The sequence below is a fragment of the Gavialis gangeticus genome, unplaced genomic scaffold (genome assembly GCF_001723915.1).
Source record: "Gavialis gangeticus isolate Ggan-Ray unplaced genomic scaffold, GavGan_comp1, whole genome shotgun sequence".
Taxonomy (NCBI): Eukaryota; Metazoa; Chordata; order Crocodylia; family Gavialidae; genus Gavialis; species Gavialis gangeticus.
In genome coordinates this window covers 32198175-32214499 of record NW_017729026.1, presented here as the reverse complement: position 1 = coordinate 32214499, position 16325 = coordinate 32198175, and the positions used below count along the sequence as shown (strand labels likewise).

Genomic DNA, 16325 nt, shown 5'->3' with positions numbered 1-16325 from the left:
GGCAAGAATCACATAACAAATTGTCTCCATGACTTACTCTAGTTGTTGTTTATCTGGGTCAGTATCTTTTACTCGTAGCTGGACATTCAAGTATATTTTATGCCTGCCTCTGGAGCGGGTATGTGTCTTTGTTGTTTCAGAAGGGCTGGGGAGAAAAAAGAGCCTGGATGAGCAATTGCTTTTGTGTTTACTTCTTCACATACAATAGCTATTATCGCTAGGTGTGATGTTCAACAGGGTAGTAATCCTAGGGACAACCCTTCATTTCTCCTTGTATTGTGACTTGTGGTATGGCAGCTATTACCTGTGCTGCTGCTCTGCCTAAATGCACTGACCACAGATCTGAAAAGGAATTTAAGCACATTCTTCTCTCTCTCGTGTATCCTCCCAAAACAAGTGCCATGGTGCTACGTCTATTCTTTCAGTCCCATGTACAGACATTTGAGCTGAGTTCCAGTGGCATAGCTGTATTTGTGTATAAAGTGGCATAGCTGCATTTGGTCCTACAGTACCCCATAGAACATACAGTGGTTTGGGATCAGGATAAGATCAAACATCCATGTGAAATCTTACCTTCCTTCCCCCACTGAATGGAGGAATGTTAAAAAAGATTGAAAATGCAAATAACTTGTTTGTTTTGTGAGTTAAACATTGTGTAATACTATGCAATGTTATGATCCATACTTTTTAAACACTCTCTCTTTGTTGATGACACTGAACGTGTAGCAAGACAATTTACTTAACTACTAGACAGATAGCCAGTAACATGTTGGCTCCTCCAGTTCTTTGCTTTGTTACCTCCATGTAATATCGTGGCCACAATAAGAAATCAGAGAAACTTTTTATAAATTCCCTGCGGTGTATTAGGAAACACCAGTGTGTAGGAGTTGATAATTTTCTTACACTAGTGCTCAGCTCTGTAAATTGGCTTAGGATTGTTACGAGCTTTGAAGTATTTTTTTACAGTTGCTGAATAGTTTCCAATTCCTTCTTAAAATATAACCAATCTAGATCCTTTGCTAGAGGGAGCCTCAATATAGAACATCCTTCTTTTGTTCCCCATTCTGTTGTATTTGTGCTGAGCAGCACATGTAGTAAGAAAAAGGAGGAACTTTTTGATTTCTATCATTTTAATCTACTGATACTGTAGTCCCCTTCTATTAAAGCCATAGAATTAAATTTATAGGAATGTACTCACCTATTGACTTGTCAAGAAAGTAAAATAATTGCATAGCACATTCCTTATTACTTTCATCCTGGCCACTTTTAGACTCTGAATCTATTTTTTTCTGTCTCATTTTAAGTGTTTGCTTTGTCCTGCTGCCAATTTTAATAACATGGCTTGTGTGCCTAAGTGTTCACAGGATCAAACCCAAGCAGTGGGAGGGAGGAAGCAAGATAAAGGGAGCTTGACTCTGATCTTACTGCAGTGTAAAACCAGCATAACTCTAATAGCTGTTCTTGATTTGAAAAGGGGCGAGATAAGATTTAGGTTCTGTGTGGGTGGGTGGTTCGATGCATATGCATGCATCTAAATTGTATTCCGTGTTAATTTGGGGGAAAATAATTGTGGCTTCATTTTGAGGAAAGATTGGAATTCTTGAGTCAATGTATTGCCAAAAAGTCGACAGTAGATGGCTTGTGAAATACCAATGGTATCAGGATTAGATGTGTGTTTCGTGTTGAATGTCTCATGGGAGTAGGAATACTACTGTGGTGTACGCATGTTTTGTTTTGTTTTTGTTTTCTGAGCATGAATCTTTTAACTTTGCTAATCCCGTAACTCCTTTCAAAGATTTATTGAAACAGCAAGAGATTCCATGACGCATCATGCTCTTGTTTGTTCTTGGACTTGGCTGGGGGATTTTTCTGAAGGACACATTTTTCATTATGAACTCACAATATGCATCAGCATTTTTTTTAATGAATTGCTTCTGCTCTTAACAGTTAAAGCAGTTAGATTTACTTGAAGGATTCTATGTTTTTTTTAAATATGTCAGGTCACTTTTGCTTCATTTTGGTACTTAATGAAAGCTATATGAAAAACAGTGATAAAAAATGTACTTTACAATAATAGATGTGAATAATCTTTTTACATCAATATTTTCAAGCAGCTTTTTAAGGAATTTCCTTTCTCTTCCATCTGCTTAAAATCTCAGAAGCACTTCCTAGTATAGGATACTGCCTAGATATTTGGGATCCTAACACACCACTTATCCTGTCCTTTCAAAAGCACATAGAGAAGTGTAAGTGTTGAAAACCCATTACATGTAGTATTAGATTCTGTATGCAGTCTTTTCTATACTAAGGCTTCTCCTGACAGGGACTAGCATTAGACCAATACTGTTAAAAAAGTATAGCTTGCTAACTTCACACACGCCTTTTTTTTAGAGATAATTCTCTGAAGCCATTTTGTTTCCTCCTTAATTATGTATAGTAGAAATAAATCTGAACATCCCTTTAAAAAGTAAATGGCAGGCTGCAGAACTTGATTCAGCCTCGGTTTTCTTCTAGTCGATTTGGTAGAAATGTTCAGTTTTGTTTCATACAAACAAGAATCAGTTCTGTGGAACTGAGACAAATATATGACTAGTAATTGAAAGAAAATAACTCAGCCCCAACACACAGGATACCCACTCCAGATTTATCTTTGGAAAATGCTGTTGTGCTTAAAATAGAGTGTAGAAAGAAGGTGAAAAATACAGTTCGTTAGCTTCATTTACATGGGCTTCGTTTCCTCAGAATGGATATTCATTATTGTGCAGTTCTCTCTGCCACTGATAAGCATTTATACTTCTTTATTCCTTTTTAATATCAAAATGAGAACCTAAGGAATACTGTTTTTTGTCTGGGAGCCATGACTTGTCAGGATGTGCTCTGTGACCCAGCCTGCTGACAGAGACAGATACGCTGAAATGGCAGGGGGGTCAGTGCTGCCCATAAAGCATCCAGTAGAATGGCTTCTGTGGGGGTAGATGAAGCATGAAAGTGTTGAAGCTTTTCAACTTCTCACTGATGTGTTTATAGAAGGCATACAGCAGCCTTGCCCCAGCAGTAATTCATTAGGACCCTGGTCAGTTCCAGTGGTGTTTTCTTCCTGGGTTAGGTGAACACTGCATTTTAATAGACTTTTGAACATACTTGAGCTCAAGCAGAGTAGAAAGTCAATTCTTTGACTTACACATACGCAGTACCAGTCAAAATAGCGCCGTGGTTTTGTTACCTATAATATCGGACCTGACTGTTGGAGACTTCACAGCTTGCTACTTTCAGCGAAGCAGTTACCTCACCCTAAATGCCAAAAACGTGGTTCTTTTAGCTTGAATGGATAGTGTTCATTTTGTCATACACCAAGTATGCCAGAAGTATTTGAACTCTTTTAGCCCTGTAGTACCATGTCTTATGCATGTCATGGAGATGCTACCACAGTTGCAATGATTTGTGTTTTTTACTATTATTGTAGAAGTATTGTTTTTCTGAGAATGGAAATAAGTATCAACTGCCAGACTGTTTGCGGCAGTACTAAGAAAGCTAATGCGGCTCAGGTGCTAAAAGAAAGAAAATGTGTATATATACATGAAAGAACTAATTTTGAAAATGTATTCTTTATTACAAAGTTCCAAATTTGAGAGCCAACGATAAAAGGAATTCCTTAAATGTTTCTAGAAGCCATTCATTTGTGAAGAAAGAGCCCATTATCAGACTAATGTTCATCCACAAAATGTGGTGACTACATACAGTATCATCGTCATGTGGGAGTGTGCGCTGAAGGACACCTTGTGGACAGAAGTTTGAAATGCTTGCTCTGAGTGTGCTTTTTAGCAGCTAAGGCCCAACTTCCTTTTTGCATTAGTTCTGCAGTATTTTTGCTGTTTGTGAACAGTCCTAGGTAACCTTGATTACCAACAGCCATCAAGCACAGTTACTAAATCCCACTGAGCTATACCCTGACAAGAGTCTCCTTGACCTTGCTTATGGTATGGGAGCAGCTTCCTGCTTGACCTGAGATCTAGAACTCTGAGTCGTCTTTGTAATGCAAATGTGTACCTCAGCTGACTTATGATTCTCAGTTTAATGCTACTTATAACTACTGAGTCTCTAGGGACACACAATATGTAATAGATACTCTAATCAGAAACCATAGCAAGTAAAATGGGAATAAACAAGTTTAGTCAGAGATTGAAAAATGCTCACAGAAACTACTAAAATGTAGTTTACTAAACTGTCTTCAGAAGGCAACTATCAGATAATAATATAAATGTTTCAGGTACTGGGGAAGAATCAAATACTGTATACAATAAATATCAAAAAGCATCAGCTGGAACTGAGAAGCCAGTACAGCAAACGTTTCAAGCTGACTGGTTCAAGCAGTAGTGATTTCTGAACATTCTTAAAATCTTAATTGAGACCAAAATATTTTAAAACTGGGAATGAGTTAAAAGATACCTTACAGTTAAACTGCTAGGATGTTTTATGCTTTGGCTGTGAACTTTTATTGAAAGGGCAGATGGATGTAAATGAAGATATATGGGGAAGATGAAAAGAACATCTGCTTTTTTCAGCTCTCTATGAGAAATGTAGAAGCAGGACAAAAATAAAACTAGGCCACTGAACATGTTTCAACTTGTGGTAGGTGTAGGAAAATTTCTGGACGTCCCTTTTCTCTTTTTCCCCAGTCCAGATGCACAAATCAATGGAGCATTTAGTTGTATTGACTTGCTATTTTTTTTTTAATGTAAACCATAAACATATGCAAATATGTATGGCACTCCTCCTGTTAATGGATTCTCTTCTTAACTCTACATCAGTTTCTTCTCATTTTGATTTTGTCATTTTAAATACAGTTTTGCTAAGAAATTGTCTATGTTGTCAGTTACAAACCAAATGAACCATCTTGGGCATGTTTATGTCTAGGCAGTATGCAGTAGAACCTGAATTCTTATTTCGCTAATACACAAACCAGTCTCTCTTCCCTCTGTCTCACTCGCACACATAAGTTTAGCTCCAGTTCTTGATCAGTATTTACAATGAAAGTTCTCTTTGGATAATAGTAACTAGTATACAGCAAAGTACCCCAAATACATGCTTATTCACAAATGGTGATGACTTTTAATTAGTTTTGTTAATTGTGGTGTTTTCTTGGTAATTAACAAGAAGTTAGGAATCTCCACAGGCACTCAGTAATTAGAGCAAATCATTAAATTCTACTATAATTGTATTGTTCCATGATTCTAGCTTGGCATAATGAGCATTATTATCTAATAAGGACCAAGAGGGGGATGTGATACAGTTTTACCATGACAGTTTAGTATTGGTATTTTTACTCCCCTCCATACTTGAGCTGTAATATCAGTCTTATGAAGTCTTGATTTTCGGTTTACAGAATTACTCTTTTTTATAGCATATTGTTTAAACACAAGAAAAATAAGAGGGCTGGTGGGGAAAGGGAAGAGACAAAACCTATAACTCAGCAGTGTGTTGTAAAGGGTTACTCAAAGGCACGTTCTTCTGAATAATGATGAATTGCTTCCTGATTTGTGGTCAGTGACTTTTTTAGTATAATTACTGTCAAGGAGGAAGCTGAACAACCGGTATACGTATCTTACATTTGGTATGCCAGAGCATTTTCACAAAAACTCATGCCTTCTGCTTGATCAAACCAGCTTAACCTTTATTACTGGAACTTCTGTCTCAGTTTTAAAGAAGGTAATCTGTGAGTACCTACTCCAAAAGTTGTTCATATTGTTTGTAGCTTTAAGTTGCAGGTTAATAGAAGAATTGTAGATTTTGGTTGGTTTCCTTGTTGACATTGGAAAGGGTACCAGTGTAAAGTAAAAGTTTCACTTTGATCTAGAAGAGGAGAATGCACTGAATATGTTTAGGAAACCACCAGACATAGCTACACACCAACAGAGAGTTAATTGTTAGTGAATATTATTGGTTCTTGTGACTGACACTGATCTTTGGGGAAAAGTTACAGATATAACGATGGGAGGGCAATGCTAGTACCAATAGACTACATGCTGATACCTTGCTGTTTTTTTTAATTGTGACATATTTAACCCTCTTTTTTTAAATGGGGGGAAGGGGAGAGGGGAAATAATTTTGGTGATACTGGCTTATAAAAATTTGGTTAATCCAGTAACATATCTCCAAGCACTTTGCTTGTTTCTTCTTCTTCTTTCTCTTTCTAACACACACACACACACACACACACACACTCTCTCTCTCTCTCTCTCTCTCTCTCTCTCTCTCTCTCTTCCAAAAGGGCAGTTATACCTAATTATGCTCCCCTACTTTTCTTAATTACTTCCCTCCATATCTTTCAGTAAAGTATGAAGTAACTTGGCAGAGATTTTATATATGCTCTTAACTATTTTGCTGACTTCTCACTGCCATTATGTTGTGCTTTGGGGTTTCTCTCATAAGAACAGGAGAAGTGATGCTTTTTTTTCTCTTGAAGATGGGCTGATCCCATGCTCTTCTTCTTGTAGGTTACTGGAGTTATAAGCAAAGAGTACATCCCAAAAGGAACACGCTTTGGACCCCTGGTAGGAGAGATCTATACCACCGATACGGTTCCCAAGAATGCAAACAGAAAATACTTTTGGCGGGTAAGCAAGGGAAAAAACACACACAGCTCCATGTTGATGCAGTAAACAGATCACTAAATGAGTACAGCTGAAAAGCTGGGTCACTTCCTGTTTCAGAACCGTGCGAGTGCAGGGGGCTATTTCTTTGCTGTAGACGAACTGAAATCTGAGTGAACGTGGTAAACTAAGCTGAGTAAATGTCTGGCACTCTTGGAAATGGGGACAGCGTGGGTGGAAAGTAAGGGAGATAGATACACAACTGTTCTTGACTTTGCCTTCTGAAACACATCAATGCTTGATATATAAAGAAATAGCAGTTTTGCTTGCTGTAAGAGTAGGTCAGTTTGCATTTTCACATAGGGAAACCAGGGATCCTTAAAGACTCGGCACATCCCATATCCTTGATTTTTTTTTTTTTCTTTTCCTAGCTGATACATACTTGAAAATAAATGACAGGGTAGAAAGTATTATGTAATCTTTTCTCTGCAATTATTAAAATCTTCTGAAAGTGTTTTTTACATTGAGCAGTTGAAACAGTGTTGATCTCTTCAGTGCATGTAGTTTAAATCGCACACGTTTCTAAAGCTAGCTGAGAAAATGCTAGGATAAGTGACTATATGTCATGGGCAGCACCTTGAGAATGGAGGGTAGAAGTGTTAGTATGATGTTACTGAGTGATCACACACCAGGGCAAGGGGGTATAGAGTATAAGCCTCTCTCTGGAGCCTGAAAGATCTGTGTTGCTAAGGTAGGCAACCTGAAGAATCAGGATATTCTTTCTGCCCTGCCTCCCAAATTGTTACCCTCTACTAGTCTGCTAGCCTTAACTTGGAGGGCTAATATGGTTCCTTTCTTCTCCTTTTTATCAAGAAACCTGAATGAACTTTAATCCCTCAACCTCCTTCACAAACATGTTACCACTTCTAAGTACATCATTGACTGTGCCCTAACCGCCTCCACAAAACTGACTTTGTTGCCCTCCAGTCACAGAGAAGGCATATTACAGCAGTTCACTAAAAGGGTGGGTGGGAAAAGCGACTTTTACACTGAATCTGAGCTTTGTCACTGGGAGCTGAGTCAAGTCGTTTCGTAGTCAGCCCCAGGTGTGTTTTTTAATACCCTTACATTTGCCATATTCTTTACCCATCAAGAACACTGCTCCCTGTGGGTTAAAGAATAGTTTTACTTCTAGTGACTTTTAAATAGCTCTTTCTGGTGTCTCTTCTTATTTTTAAGCATTGTTGCTTCATTTCAGTGTCCTTACATTTTCTCTAATGCAACATCTGCAGTGTTACATGGGTGACATTATTCACAAGGTGCTCAAGTGTTTCACTTTTGTGACCAGGATTTTAGGCCTAACAAAGGGGAGAGGCATGCTTACCTAACTAGACCAGGTGGGAATAATTCAGCAAATCTTGAGAGAGGGTTTTAACTAGTTTGCAGAATTCTGTAAGAAAGCAAATGCCTTTTTTTGGTGAGAGGACTGTAAGTCTGAAGGTAAAAGCCTTTTGGAGAAACGATATAGCAGCCTTCTAAGCATTACTAAACCTACTGTTATAATCTCTTGATTCATTCAAGACACATTGCTGTAATTCAGATGAATTCCTTCCTAAGGGCCTGAAACAGCCTTGCACATTCAAGGAAATTGTGGGAGATATCTTCCCACATGTTACAAAAGGAATCCTGATTTTGCTGGCAGGAATAGAAACATCTGCTGTGTGTGAACAGAAATGTTCCATGCAAATGACATACTTGAGAAGGGATACGAAAGCTGTGCAAACCCCAGAGTGACATCATTTCTTGTAACTGTATGATGACTCAGCACATTTTATCTTCTTGATAAATACATGGAAAACTGGTGAGATGGCAGAATTCAGTTTTGCATGGGTGTGGGGGCGTGTGACCTCATAGGTTTGATGTGTGTTTTTTTTAAAGAAAAAAAAAGAAGTACAGTAAGTTGTACTATCTATGGAAGGGTGACTGGAAACATTCAGTGCAGCTTTAGAAAGCAGCTTCCGTCTCTAGTAGAAGTGCAGAGCAATGGAACCCCAAGTTCCTGGAAGTTTGCAATTCGGAGTAAACAAAGAAACTTGAAAACTCCTCTTGATAGCAGAATTCACCCGGCTCTGTTCCATTTTCTCATAACAAACACACCGCAAAATCTCTCACAAGCTTCTTTGATGAAGCCACATGTATTTCCCCCTTCTCAATTTACAGGAAGTTACTCTTAAAAGAAAGTGATTCTGGTGTTTACTGCTTGCATTAAAGGGCCAGTCTGCCTTTTCCTTTTTTCTTTTTTTTTAACTTCTCAATTGAACTGCTGCCATTCAAAAGAAAAAAGAAAGTAGTATGAGCACAAAGACCGGGATAGGCCCCAGAGTGTTTTCACATTCAGATAAAATGTGCCTGCTGTTCTTTATAGATCCAAATCACTCACAACCTCAGGTTCTACTTTTACCTGATTACTTAGTGTGTAACTCTGAATTCTTCAATGGATGAACTTCACATAGCAGATGCTGAATTTAATTCTTACCAAGAATAAAGCATTTTAGTTCTAAAGGATATATTTGTCTAATTCATTAGATTATTAATGTTCATATTCTTACTGCTTTAAGATAACAGCCTCACTCTCTGCATTAGGTTTTTTTCTCCTCCATGTTGCCAAGAAGTTTTCATTTAAAAGTGTACAAGCATGGGCATGTCCATTGAGAGGAAAAGTGACTTCTCATAGACTGTCAAATGCTGGCCCTTTTCCAGGTCTTCACTTAGTTGTGGCAGGTGAAGTTCATCTTTGCCCCACCCAACCTTTCTACAAAAGGGCTACATTCCAAGTATGAGCAAGTGTTACTTTAGGACTTGGGGGGGTGGAGGATGTTTGCATAGTTTAAGCCTCTGGGCGGGGGTGGTAGGAAACTGCAAACACAGAGGCCATAGAAAAAGCTGAGAAAGAGACTGACGTAGCTTAGTCAGTCTTATACACAGGTGACTCAAAGCATTAATACAAGCACGCATTCAAACCTGCAGTCATTAGTATCACCTACTTGTTGATCATAGCAGCAGAAAAGGAACTCCAAGGTAGACTGCTAATGTAGAGAGAGCTCTTAATTCCAAATTGTCTCTTTCAGTTGTATGCTTTAACTGAGCAACACATTGACTAAACAGAAATGAAAAAGGTAACCGAGTGTGTCTATCCTCTAGAGTAAGCTTTATTTTTCTTAATGAGAGGGATGCCTTAGGGAAAGGTCACCCACCTTTTCCTAGGTGAATATTGGTACCTGTATCTGTTGTCCTTTACAGTGTATATCTAAAGTATGTGCGTGTGCATATATACACTCCATTCAATGTATATATTCATATGCGCTTCCTCTCTCTTCCAGATCTATTCCAGTGGTGAGCTTCACCACTTCATTGATGGATTTAATGAGGACAAGAGCAACTGGATGCGCTATGTGAATCCAGGCCATTCTGTTCAGGAACAGAACTTGGCTGCTTGTCAAAATGGAATGAACATCTACTTCTACACCATCAAGCCCATCCCTGCCAACCAAGAACTACTTGTGTGGTATTGTCGAGACTTTGCAGAGAGACTTCACTATCCTTCCTCCGGAGAGCTGACGATGATGAATCTCAGTAAGTGGATTACAGTATAAACAAAGAATGCTAGTAATGTCTCTTCTGCCTGTATGATCTAATAATATGTTATATAATTATATAGCTTCATCATCTGTTGTGTCACAGTAGGTGGCTTAGAATAGAAAGAGGGAATTAAAAAATTCCCTGTGTCTATTTAAATATAAACAGATTATTAAAAATTTAAACAGTTATTGGTTTATAATCTGAGAATTATCAGATAAAATCCTACACAAATACCTCAACAACTTGTCTCTTAAAAATCAATACCTATGATTCATAGTAATACCCTAGATGTTCCCACTTTCATGGTATATTCAAAAGTCTGCATTGAAAATGTACATGTGTATTTAGATTCCAAATGGACTGTCATTACTGTATGAAGATCTGGACACTGGTCATGTACAGGTCATCCAAATTTGTTATAGTTTTTCCTTAGCTCATTCACATTTTCAACATCTCTTCTCAAATTCTTGAAGAAATTCTATAGGACCCACAAAGATACAGCATGTAGTTTGTGAACTATTTACAGAAGAACTGAATGTGATATCGCAAATGATGCTTCTCATTAGATGGATTGGTATACCAGCACTAATTCAGCTGGTAGGTCCTTTTAGTTTTGCTCTTCCTTTTTCTCAGTCACCACATCTTGTACATTTTTAAACTTGGCAGATAACCACCCACCATATCTTCAACTTACATGAGAAAGCTCAATAAATACAGTGACTCTTGCTTTAGGGACAGTATCCAAGCTGAGATAAAATCCAGGTGGCCTGATCCTGGATTGTTACAATCCTGAACAAGCTGTTGACTTTGCATTGGAAGCCAGGGCTTTCCTTCTTCACTAGGTTACAGTGCTGGGCTGCCTCTCAGGCTCAAGGAATTTTTAATTATTTTCTGTAATGTGGCACAGGCTCAACAAGAGTGGTGGAGATTTTCCACTACCTTAAACCAGTGTAGCCTTAGCCATAGTGGTCTGGGTGCTCTTCTGGGAGATAGGAGATGTGGGTTTGGACAACTTCAGGCTGAAATGGGCATAGAAACAAGGTCTCCCTCATGCTAGGTAGATGCTGTAACTACTGAATTATTGTATTAAAGCAGGGTTTTCTTGCAGAACCACTGCGTCTGGTCCATGCAGCCACAGAGCTTTGCTTGCACCCATGCCAGAGCTGGGCAGCAAGGAGTTGCAGCAGAGCTGGGCAGTGAAAAGCTGCACATGAGCTGCTCCCCATTCCCCACTCCCCACCTGTGAGTTTTTGCACTGGGGCTGGGCAGCTTCCAACTATGTCTGTCATGGGGAGTGGGGAGAAGCAGCAGCAGTGCAGACACAGCTTCTAGCTGCCCAGCCCTGGCTCAGTTCCCACCACCTGGAAGCTGTGCTAATACCACAGCTGGAGAATTGGGGGTGGAAAAGCATCAGCAGCATGGGTGCAGCTTCCAGGTGCCTGGCCCCTGCAGAGCAAAGTCCCCTGCCACTGATGCACCACTGAAGCTTTCCAGCCCAGGGCTTTTAATGCTTGTCAGGTGCTCCTTTATGAAAGGAGGATGAAACCACTGACCTCTCTTTCTACAGCTGTGTTTTTGAAAGAAGTGGCACAAACATGATTATTTCTATAGAGCTGATGCGTGTTAGGCGCACTCAGAGCACTTCTATTGGCTCAGGTCCTCCTGGAGAATTAAGCAGAGACACACCTAGACTGGGGATCCCATCAGGCCTAAGACAGGGCACAGCAACTTAGCTAGGTGCATCTACACAAGCAATTAATACGATAAAATAAACTCCAGCACAGTTCGTGCTGGAGTCACCTGCTCCCGGGCACAGCGTTTTGATGTGTGCCTGGGACTGCAGCAGTTAGAGCCAAGGCAGAGCAGCCTCCAACTGGCAGGGAGCTTAGAGGATCAGCCCTGGCTTCGGGCAGTAGCATCAGGCACAAGGGTGTTATAGTGCAGGACTAGCCAGCAGGCACCTCCACACTTTAGCACCCTCGTGCCCCAGCCAGTCCCTATCACAGTGTACGCATGCATTTAAGTAGTCCGCCGTAAGATAGTACTGTCTCTAATAGTACTGTCCCTGACAGTACTATCTTACAGCCATATTATATTACAAATAATACTGGCACACGTGTAGACTGTGATGCTTTACTGCAGAGCTAATTAATCCACTCCACAGTAAAGCACACATGTAGATGCACCCACCAAGTGGCAGTCATCCTAGGTGTGTGAAGAACCAGAACTCAGACAACATTACTAGCAAAAATTTTGTCCTAGGTGTATAAAGATCCAGAACTTAGACAATTTTACTAGCAAAAATTTAGACAGCTATGGGCTTTAGACACATAAGAGCACAGGCAAGGTTTTTAAGAATCATGCTTGGATTTAGGCACCTAAGTCATTTTGTTGATGTGGGCAGTTTGTGGATCAGTGTGTCTCATGATAAAATTAACTGGGGAAAGATTTCTCTTGCTTTATTCTAGAATTTCTCTAGCTGTATTCCTTGTAATTAAGGACTTTGGATGTCAAAACCACCGTTTAGCTCCTAAGTATATATACTCATCCACCTATCACACCCACCTGTCTCTGTGACAGCAAACTTTTCTTGATTTAACTCGGTTTAGCTATTATTCAGGAAAGCATCCACATTCAGAAGAGTATTTAAACATTTACATAGGTATGGACTTAAATAGGCTTCATTCAGTACTTTGCTGAATCAGGATCTCAGGCTCAGTTCTGCAAACACTAAAGTACATGCAGGAATTACAAATTATTTTCAGGATGAGGATTCTATATTCTACTGGCAGAAGGGAATGTAATCTTATTTCCCATTCTCCTTTTTTTTTAATATATAGGTATCATTTTCTATTAAGATGTCAACTATGCCAGTGAAGAACATCACCTTTAGACACTTGATTTTTCAGTTGTCTATTGAACAAGAAAATTTTCAGTAATTCACCAAACCTGCTGCACTTACTAAGTCATGTTTCCAAGTGAAGTCTTATAGTCTTTAATCTTTGAGCATGATTGTGTTTGGCATAACAGGTATAGGATACAGGAGTCCCGGAGAAACTAGTATTTGATAGATCTGGCATATTTCATAGGGTTGTTTTTGTTTTTTGTTTTTAACTACTCCAAAATACACCTGTATTAAACTAATGTCCTGATTCAACACATTCTGCTTGCGTTGCGTCATAAGATGATGCAACTTCCTGCTATCATGACAAGTTTATCCCATTATGCAAGCATAGATAGGTGACACCCAGTTTTGATAAACTTGAACAAGAGATTTGGAAATATAATATGCACACTTAATTTAAAAAAAAAATCCTTAATTGAGAAAGTGCCCCTTAAACATTTCTTTTTCTACCAATTGTCATTAAAATCGTATATTTAAAGAAATGCATTTCTTTACATTCTTTATGCTGGCTGTCTTACATTTTGCATCTTTCTTTGCTTAAACAATTAAAATATGCTAACAATTTCCCCTTGTGTTTTATAGTCACATTCACTTTCTGGTTTTAAAGCTAGTGTTTGGGTTGACAGGAAATATTTGTTTAAAAAAATTACACTCACACACACACACACCTTCCTGTAGAATCTTAAAAAGTCATGGAAATATTTTGTGGAGATTTTTTTTAGGTTCTGTGAGAGCTTAGTTTCAAAAACTAAATTTTTAGAGTAAACTTGACTTTTCTTACCCCCTTTTAAAATATTTAGAATAAAAAATTCTTTCAAAGACCATTCTTGTGCAAAATGTTTTTAAAAGTCTCACAGTTCTGGACACATTTAGAAAACAGATGATCAAATTATATACTTCTAAATGTTGGTCTCCATTCTCAGTTTGAGTGGAAACGCTCTTTGTTTTGCCTACTACAGGACTTCTAGGTTCTCTTTCTACTAGCAAGGGAGGTTCTTAATCTAGATCGAAAATGTGAATCGGCATAATTAAACTTTACCACTCAAAGTGTTCAGTAGCATTTTACTCTTGAAATGACTCTACCCGCCTACAACCGTTTTTCAAGGTTTTAGAAAAAAAACAGATCTTTTGTTTTGTATTATATCTATCTTCAACTGCAGTTAAGAGAGCCAGAACTGAGAGTAGACTGATAGCTGTTCAGAGATTTGTAAAAAGAAGCCTCAAATTAAATTAAGTGGAGTGGCTTGAGATGTGTTCTTTCTTGAGCACTTCAATATCATTTTTAAGTAATGAAGATTTTATGTTCCTCTATGCCCTTCACTGTGACTTGGGCCAATATCTGCTAATATAAGATAGAAGTCCTTTCATTAACTGCAATGGGATCATACTCTGAGAGAAGAGCATTGATACATTCATGTGCTTGTTTGATGTGACCTATATACTTTCTGTCTTATTCCAGAAATATATGTCACTCGGTAATGGATATATATCCTTTCCAATCCAATCACTATTTCCCAGATATTTTTAAGATAAATTTAAATTACTAATCAAGTGAATTAGTAGAAGGGAAAGTGTTGAGACCCCAGAAGTGAATTGGCACTTGTTTAGCCTACTAAGGGGGGATGTTGAACTATTGTACCAAGGAAGTCATATTCCATGTATAATTTGTTTCAGCAAATATAGCACATACTGTGATGAAACTAAACAGTTAGGGTGGTGTAAGGTAAGACAGAAGGGAAGGCAAGGTAACACCTTAAAGATTAACGGTTCAGATAAGTTAGAAAAGAGAAGTACATCTCTGAACCAGTTAGTAGATGCCACCCTGCCCTGCGTGCTGCCTGGCTTCATTCTAACAGGGTTAACTACCTTACTCTGATCACAGTAAGAATATTCCTTCATCTAAGATAGTCTGGGTTTCTGTGCAACTTATCCAGCAGCGTTCTCTCTCCTTCTTCCTCTATCTTTTTTTCTTAAAAAAACAAAAGTGACAATTTGAACTTCCTGCTTAACAGACCCCGCTGAAAGACTGAGATGGGCTGATAAGATCATATTTTTTGTTGTTGTTTAGTAGTTTCACAATCTACTCTTCCCCACCAGCTTTCCATACCCCTTGATCAGTGTCTTTTCTGATAGTGTCATTCTGATTGTTTGCTTTGGGCTGCTGGCTCAGTGAGGAGCAGCTGATAATAAGACTAAGATAACTACGATGACTAAGTTCTAAAACTCTACCAGAGAACTGTAGAAGTCTTAAGCCTAGCAGGCTAATATACTAAGATCAAGAACTAGTGGGAATCAAGTGGGAAGTTGTATAATTTATTATTAGTCCATGAAGATAGGCAAAAATTAAATTAAAAGGTATTTTTCTCTGCCTGATGGCATGATTTTTATTTTGATGTGGTTTATAGTACCTTAAAGGGATGAGACAGAATCTTAGCTGCCAACGGCTTTAAGCTGTCACCCAGAACAGATGGCTAAAGACCAAAGGGAAATGTCATGCTATTATGAAAGTGATTGGGACACAAATATCCCCACACAACAGACAAATAGTCTGTTTTTGGGCTCTCACTGAAGGTCCATTAAGTCTTATACAACTACAAGACTCTTAATTTCACATTACAGGGTGAAGTGTTACAGTTTATTTTATTCTTTTTAAGAGAATAGTGAGGGCTTCAGCAACTAAACCTCAGTGTCTAGAGAAGCAATGTGGAAGAAAGCTGACTGTTTGAAAAGTACTCCTTGTACTTAGATGTGCTTACTATGTGATATCCTCTATATTTAAGCACCATATGCTTTTCATTCGATATCTTTATGCTTTTAAAAAAATTCAGATGTAAAATTGCTTATTGAAAAAAACCCAGACATACCTGTGCTTCTTCACTTTTTTTTCCTTAGGATGCCACTGTGCAAATGAATTGTCCAACTAGAAGAGTATGTTTAAAAGCTACTGCTGATATTTTAAATGAAGGGTCATGTCTCTGCCTTATAGGGAACTGTGTCATATTATAGATTAACTGATGACAGTGTCATTTTTAATGAAAGGAGCATACTTATTAGCCCTTAATAGCATGTTTACAGGATTTAGGTGATTCAGCAAAAATAAGAAGTTTTTGTTGTTTGTTTTTTTCTCCCTGATACAAATAAAGAAGCAAGCATAGTCCTAGGGCTAGAAATTCTTGGGGGGGGGGGGGGGG

General features: G+C 38.5%; 1 protein-coding gene across 6 annotated transcripts in view; it reads left to right on the top strand.

Moving 5' to 3' along the window:
• PRDM1 (PR/SET domain 1) overlaps nucleotides 1-16325 on the top strand; it is a 143402-nt gene that overhangs the window by 122666 nt on the left and 4411 nt on the right. For 5 of the 6 annotated variants that reach the window (XM_019520150.1, XM_019520154.1, XM_019520151.1 and 2 more), the window contains 2 exons: nucleotides 6495-6614; nucleotides 9971-10223. In XM_019520150.1, coding sequence (XP_019375695.1) covers nucleotides 6495-6614; nucleotides 9971-10223 — 373 coding nt within the window. The remainder of the gene's footprint in view (nucleotides 1-6494; nucleotides 6615-9970; nucleotides 10224-16325) is intronic. The other variant, XM_019520155.1, reaches the window with a different exon arrangement.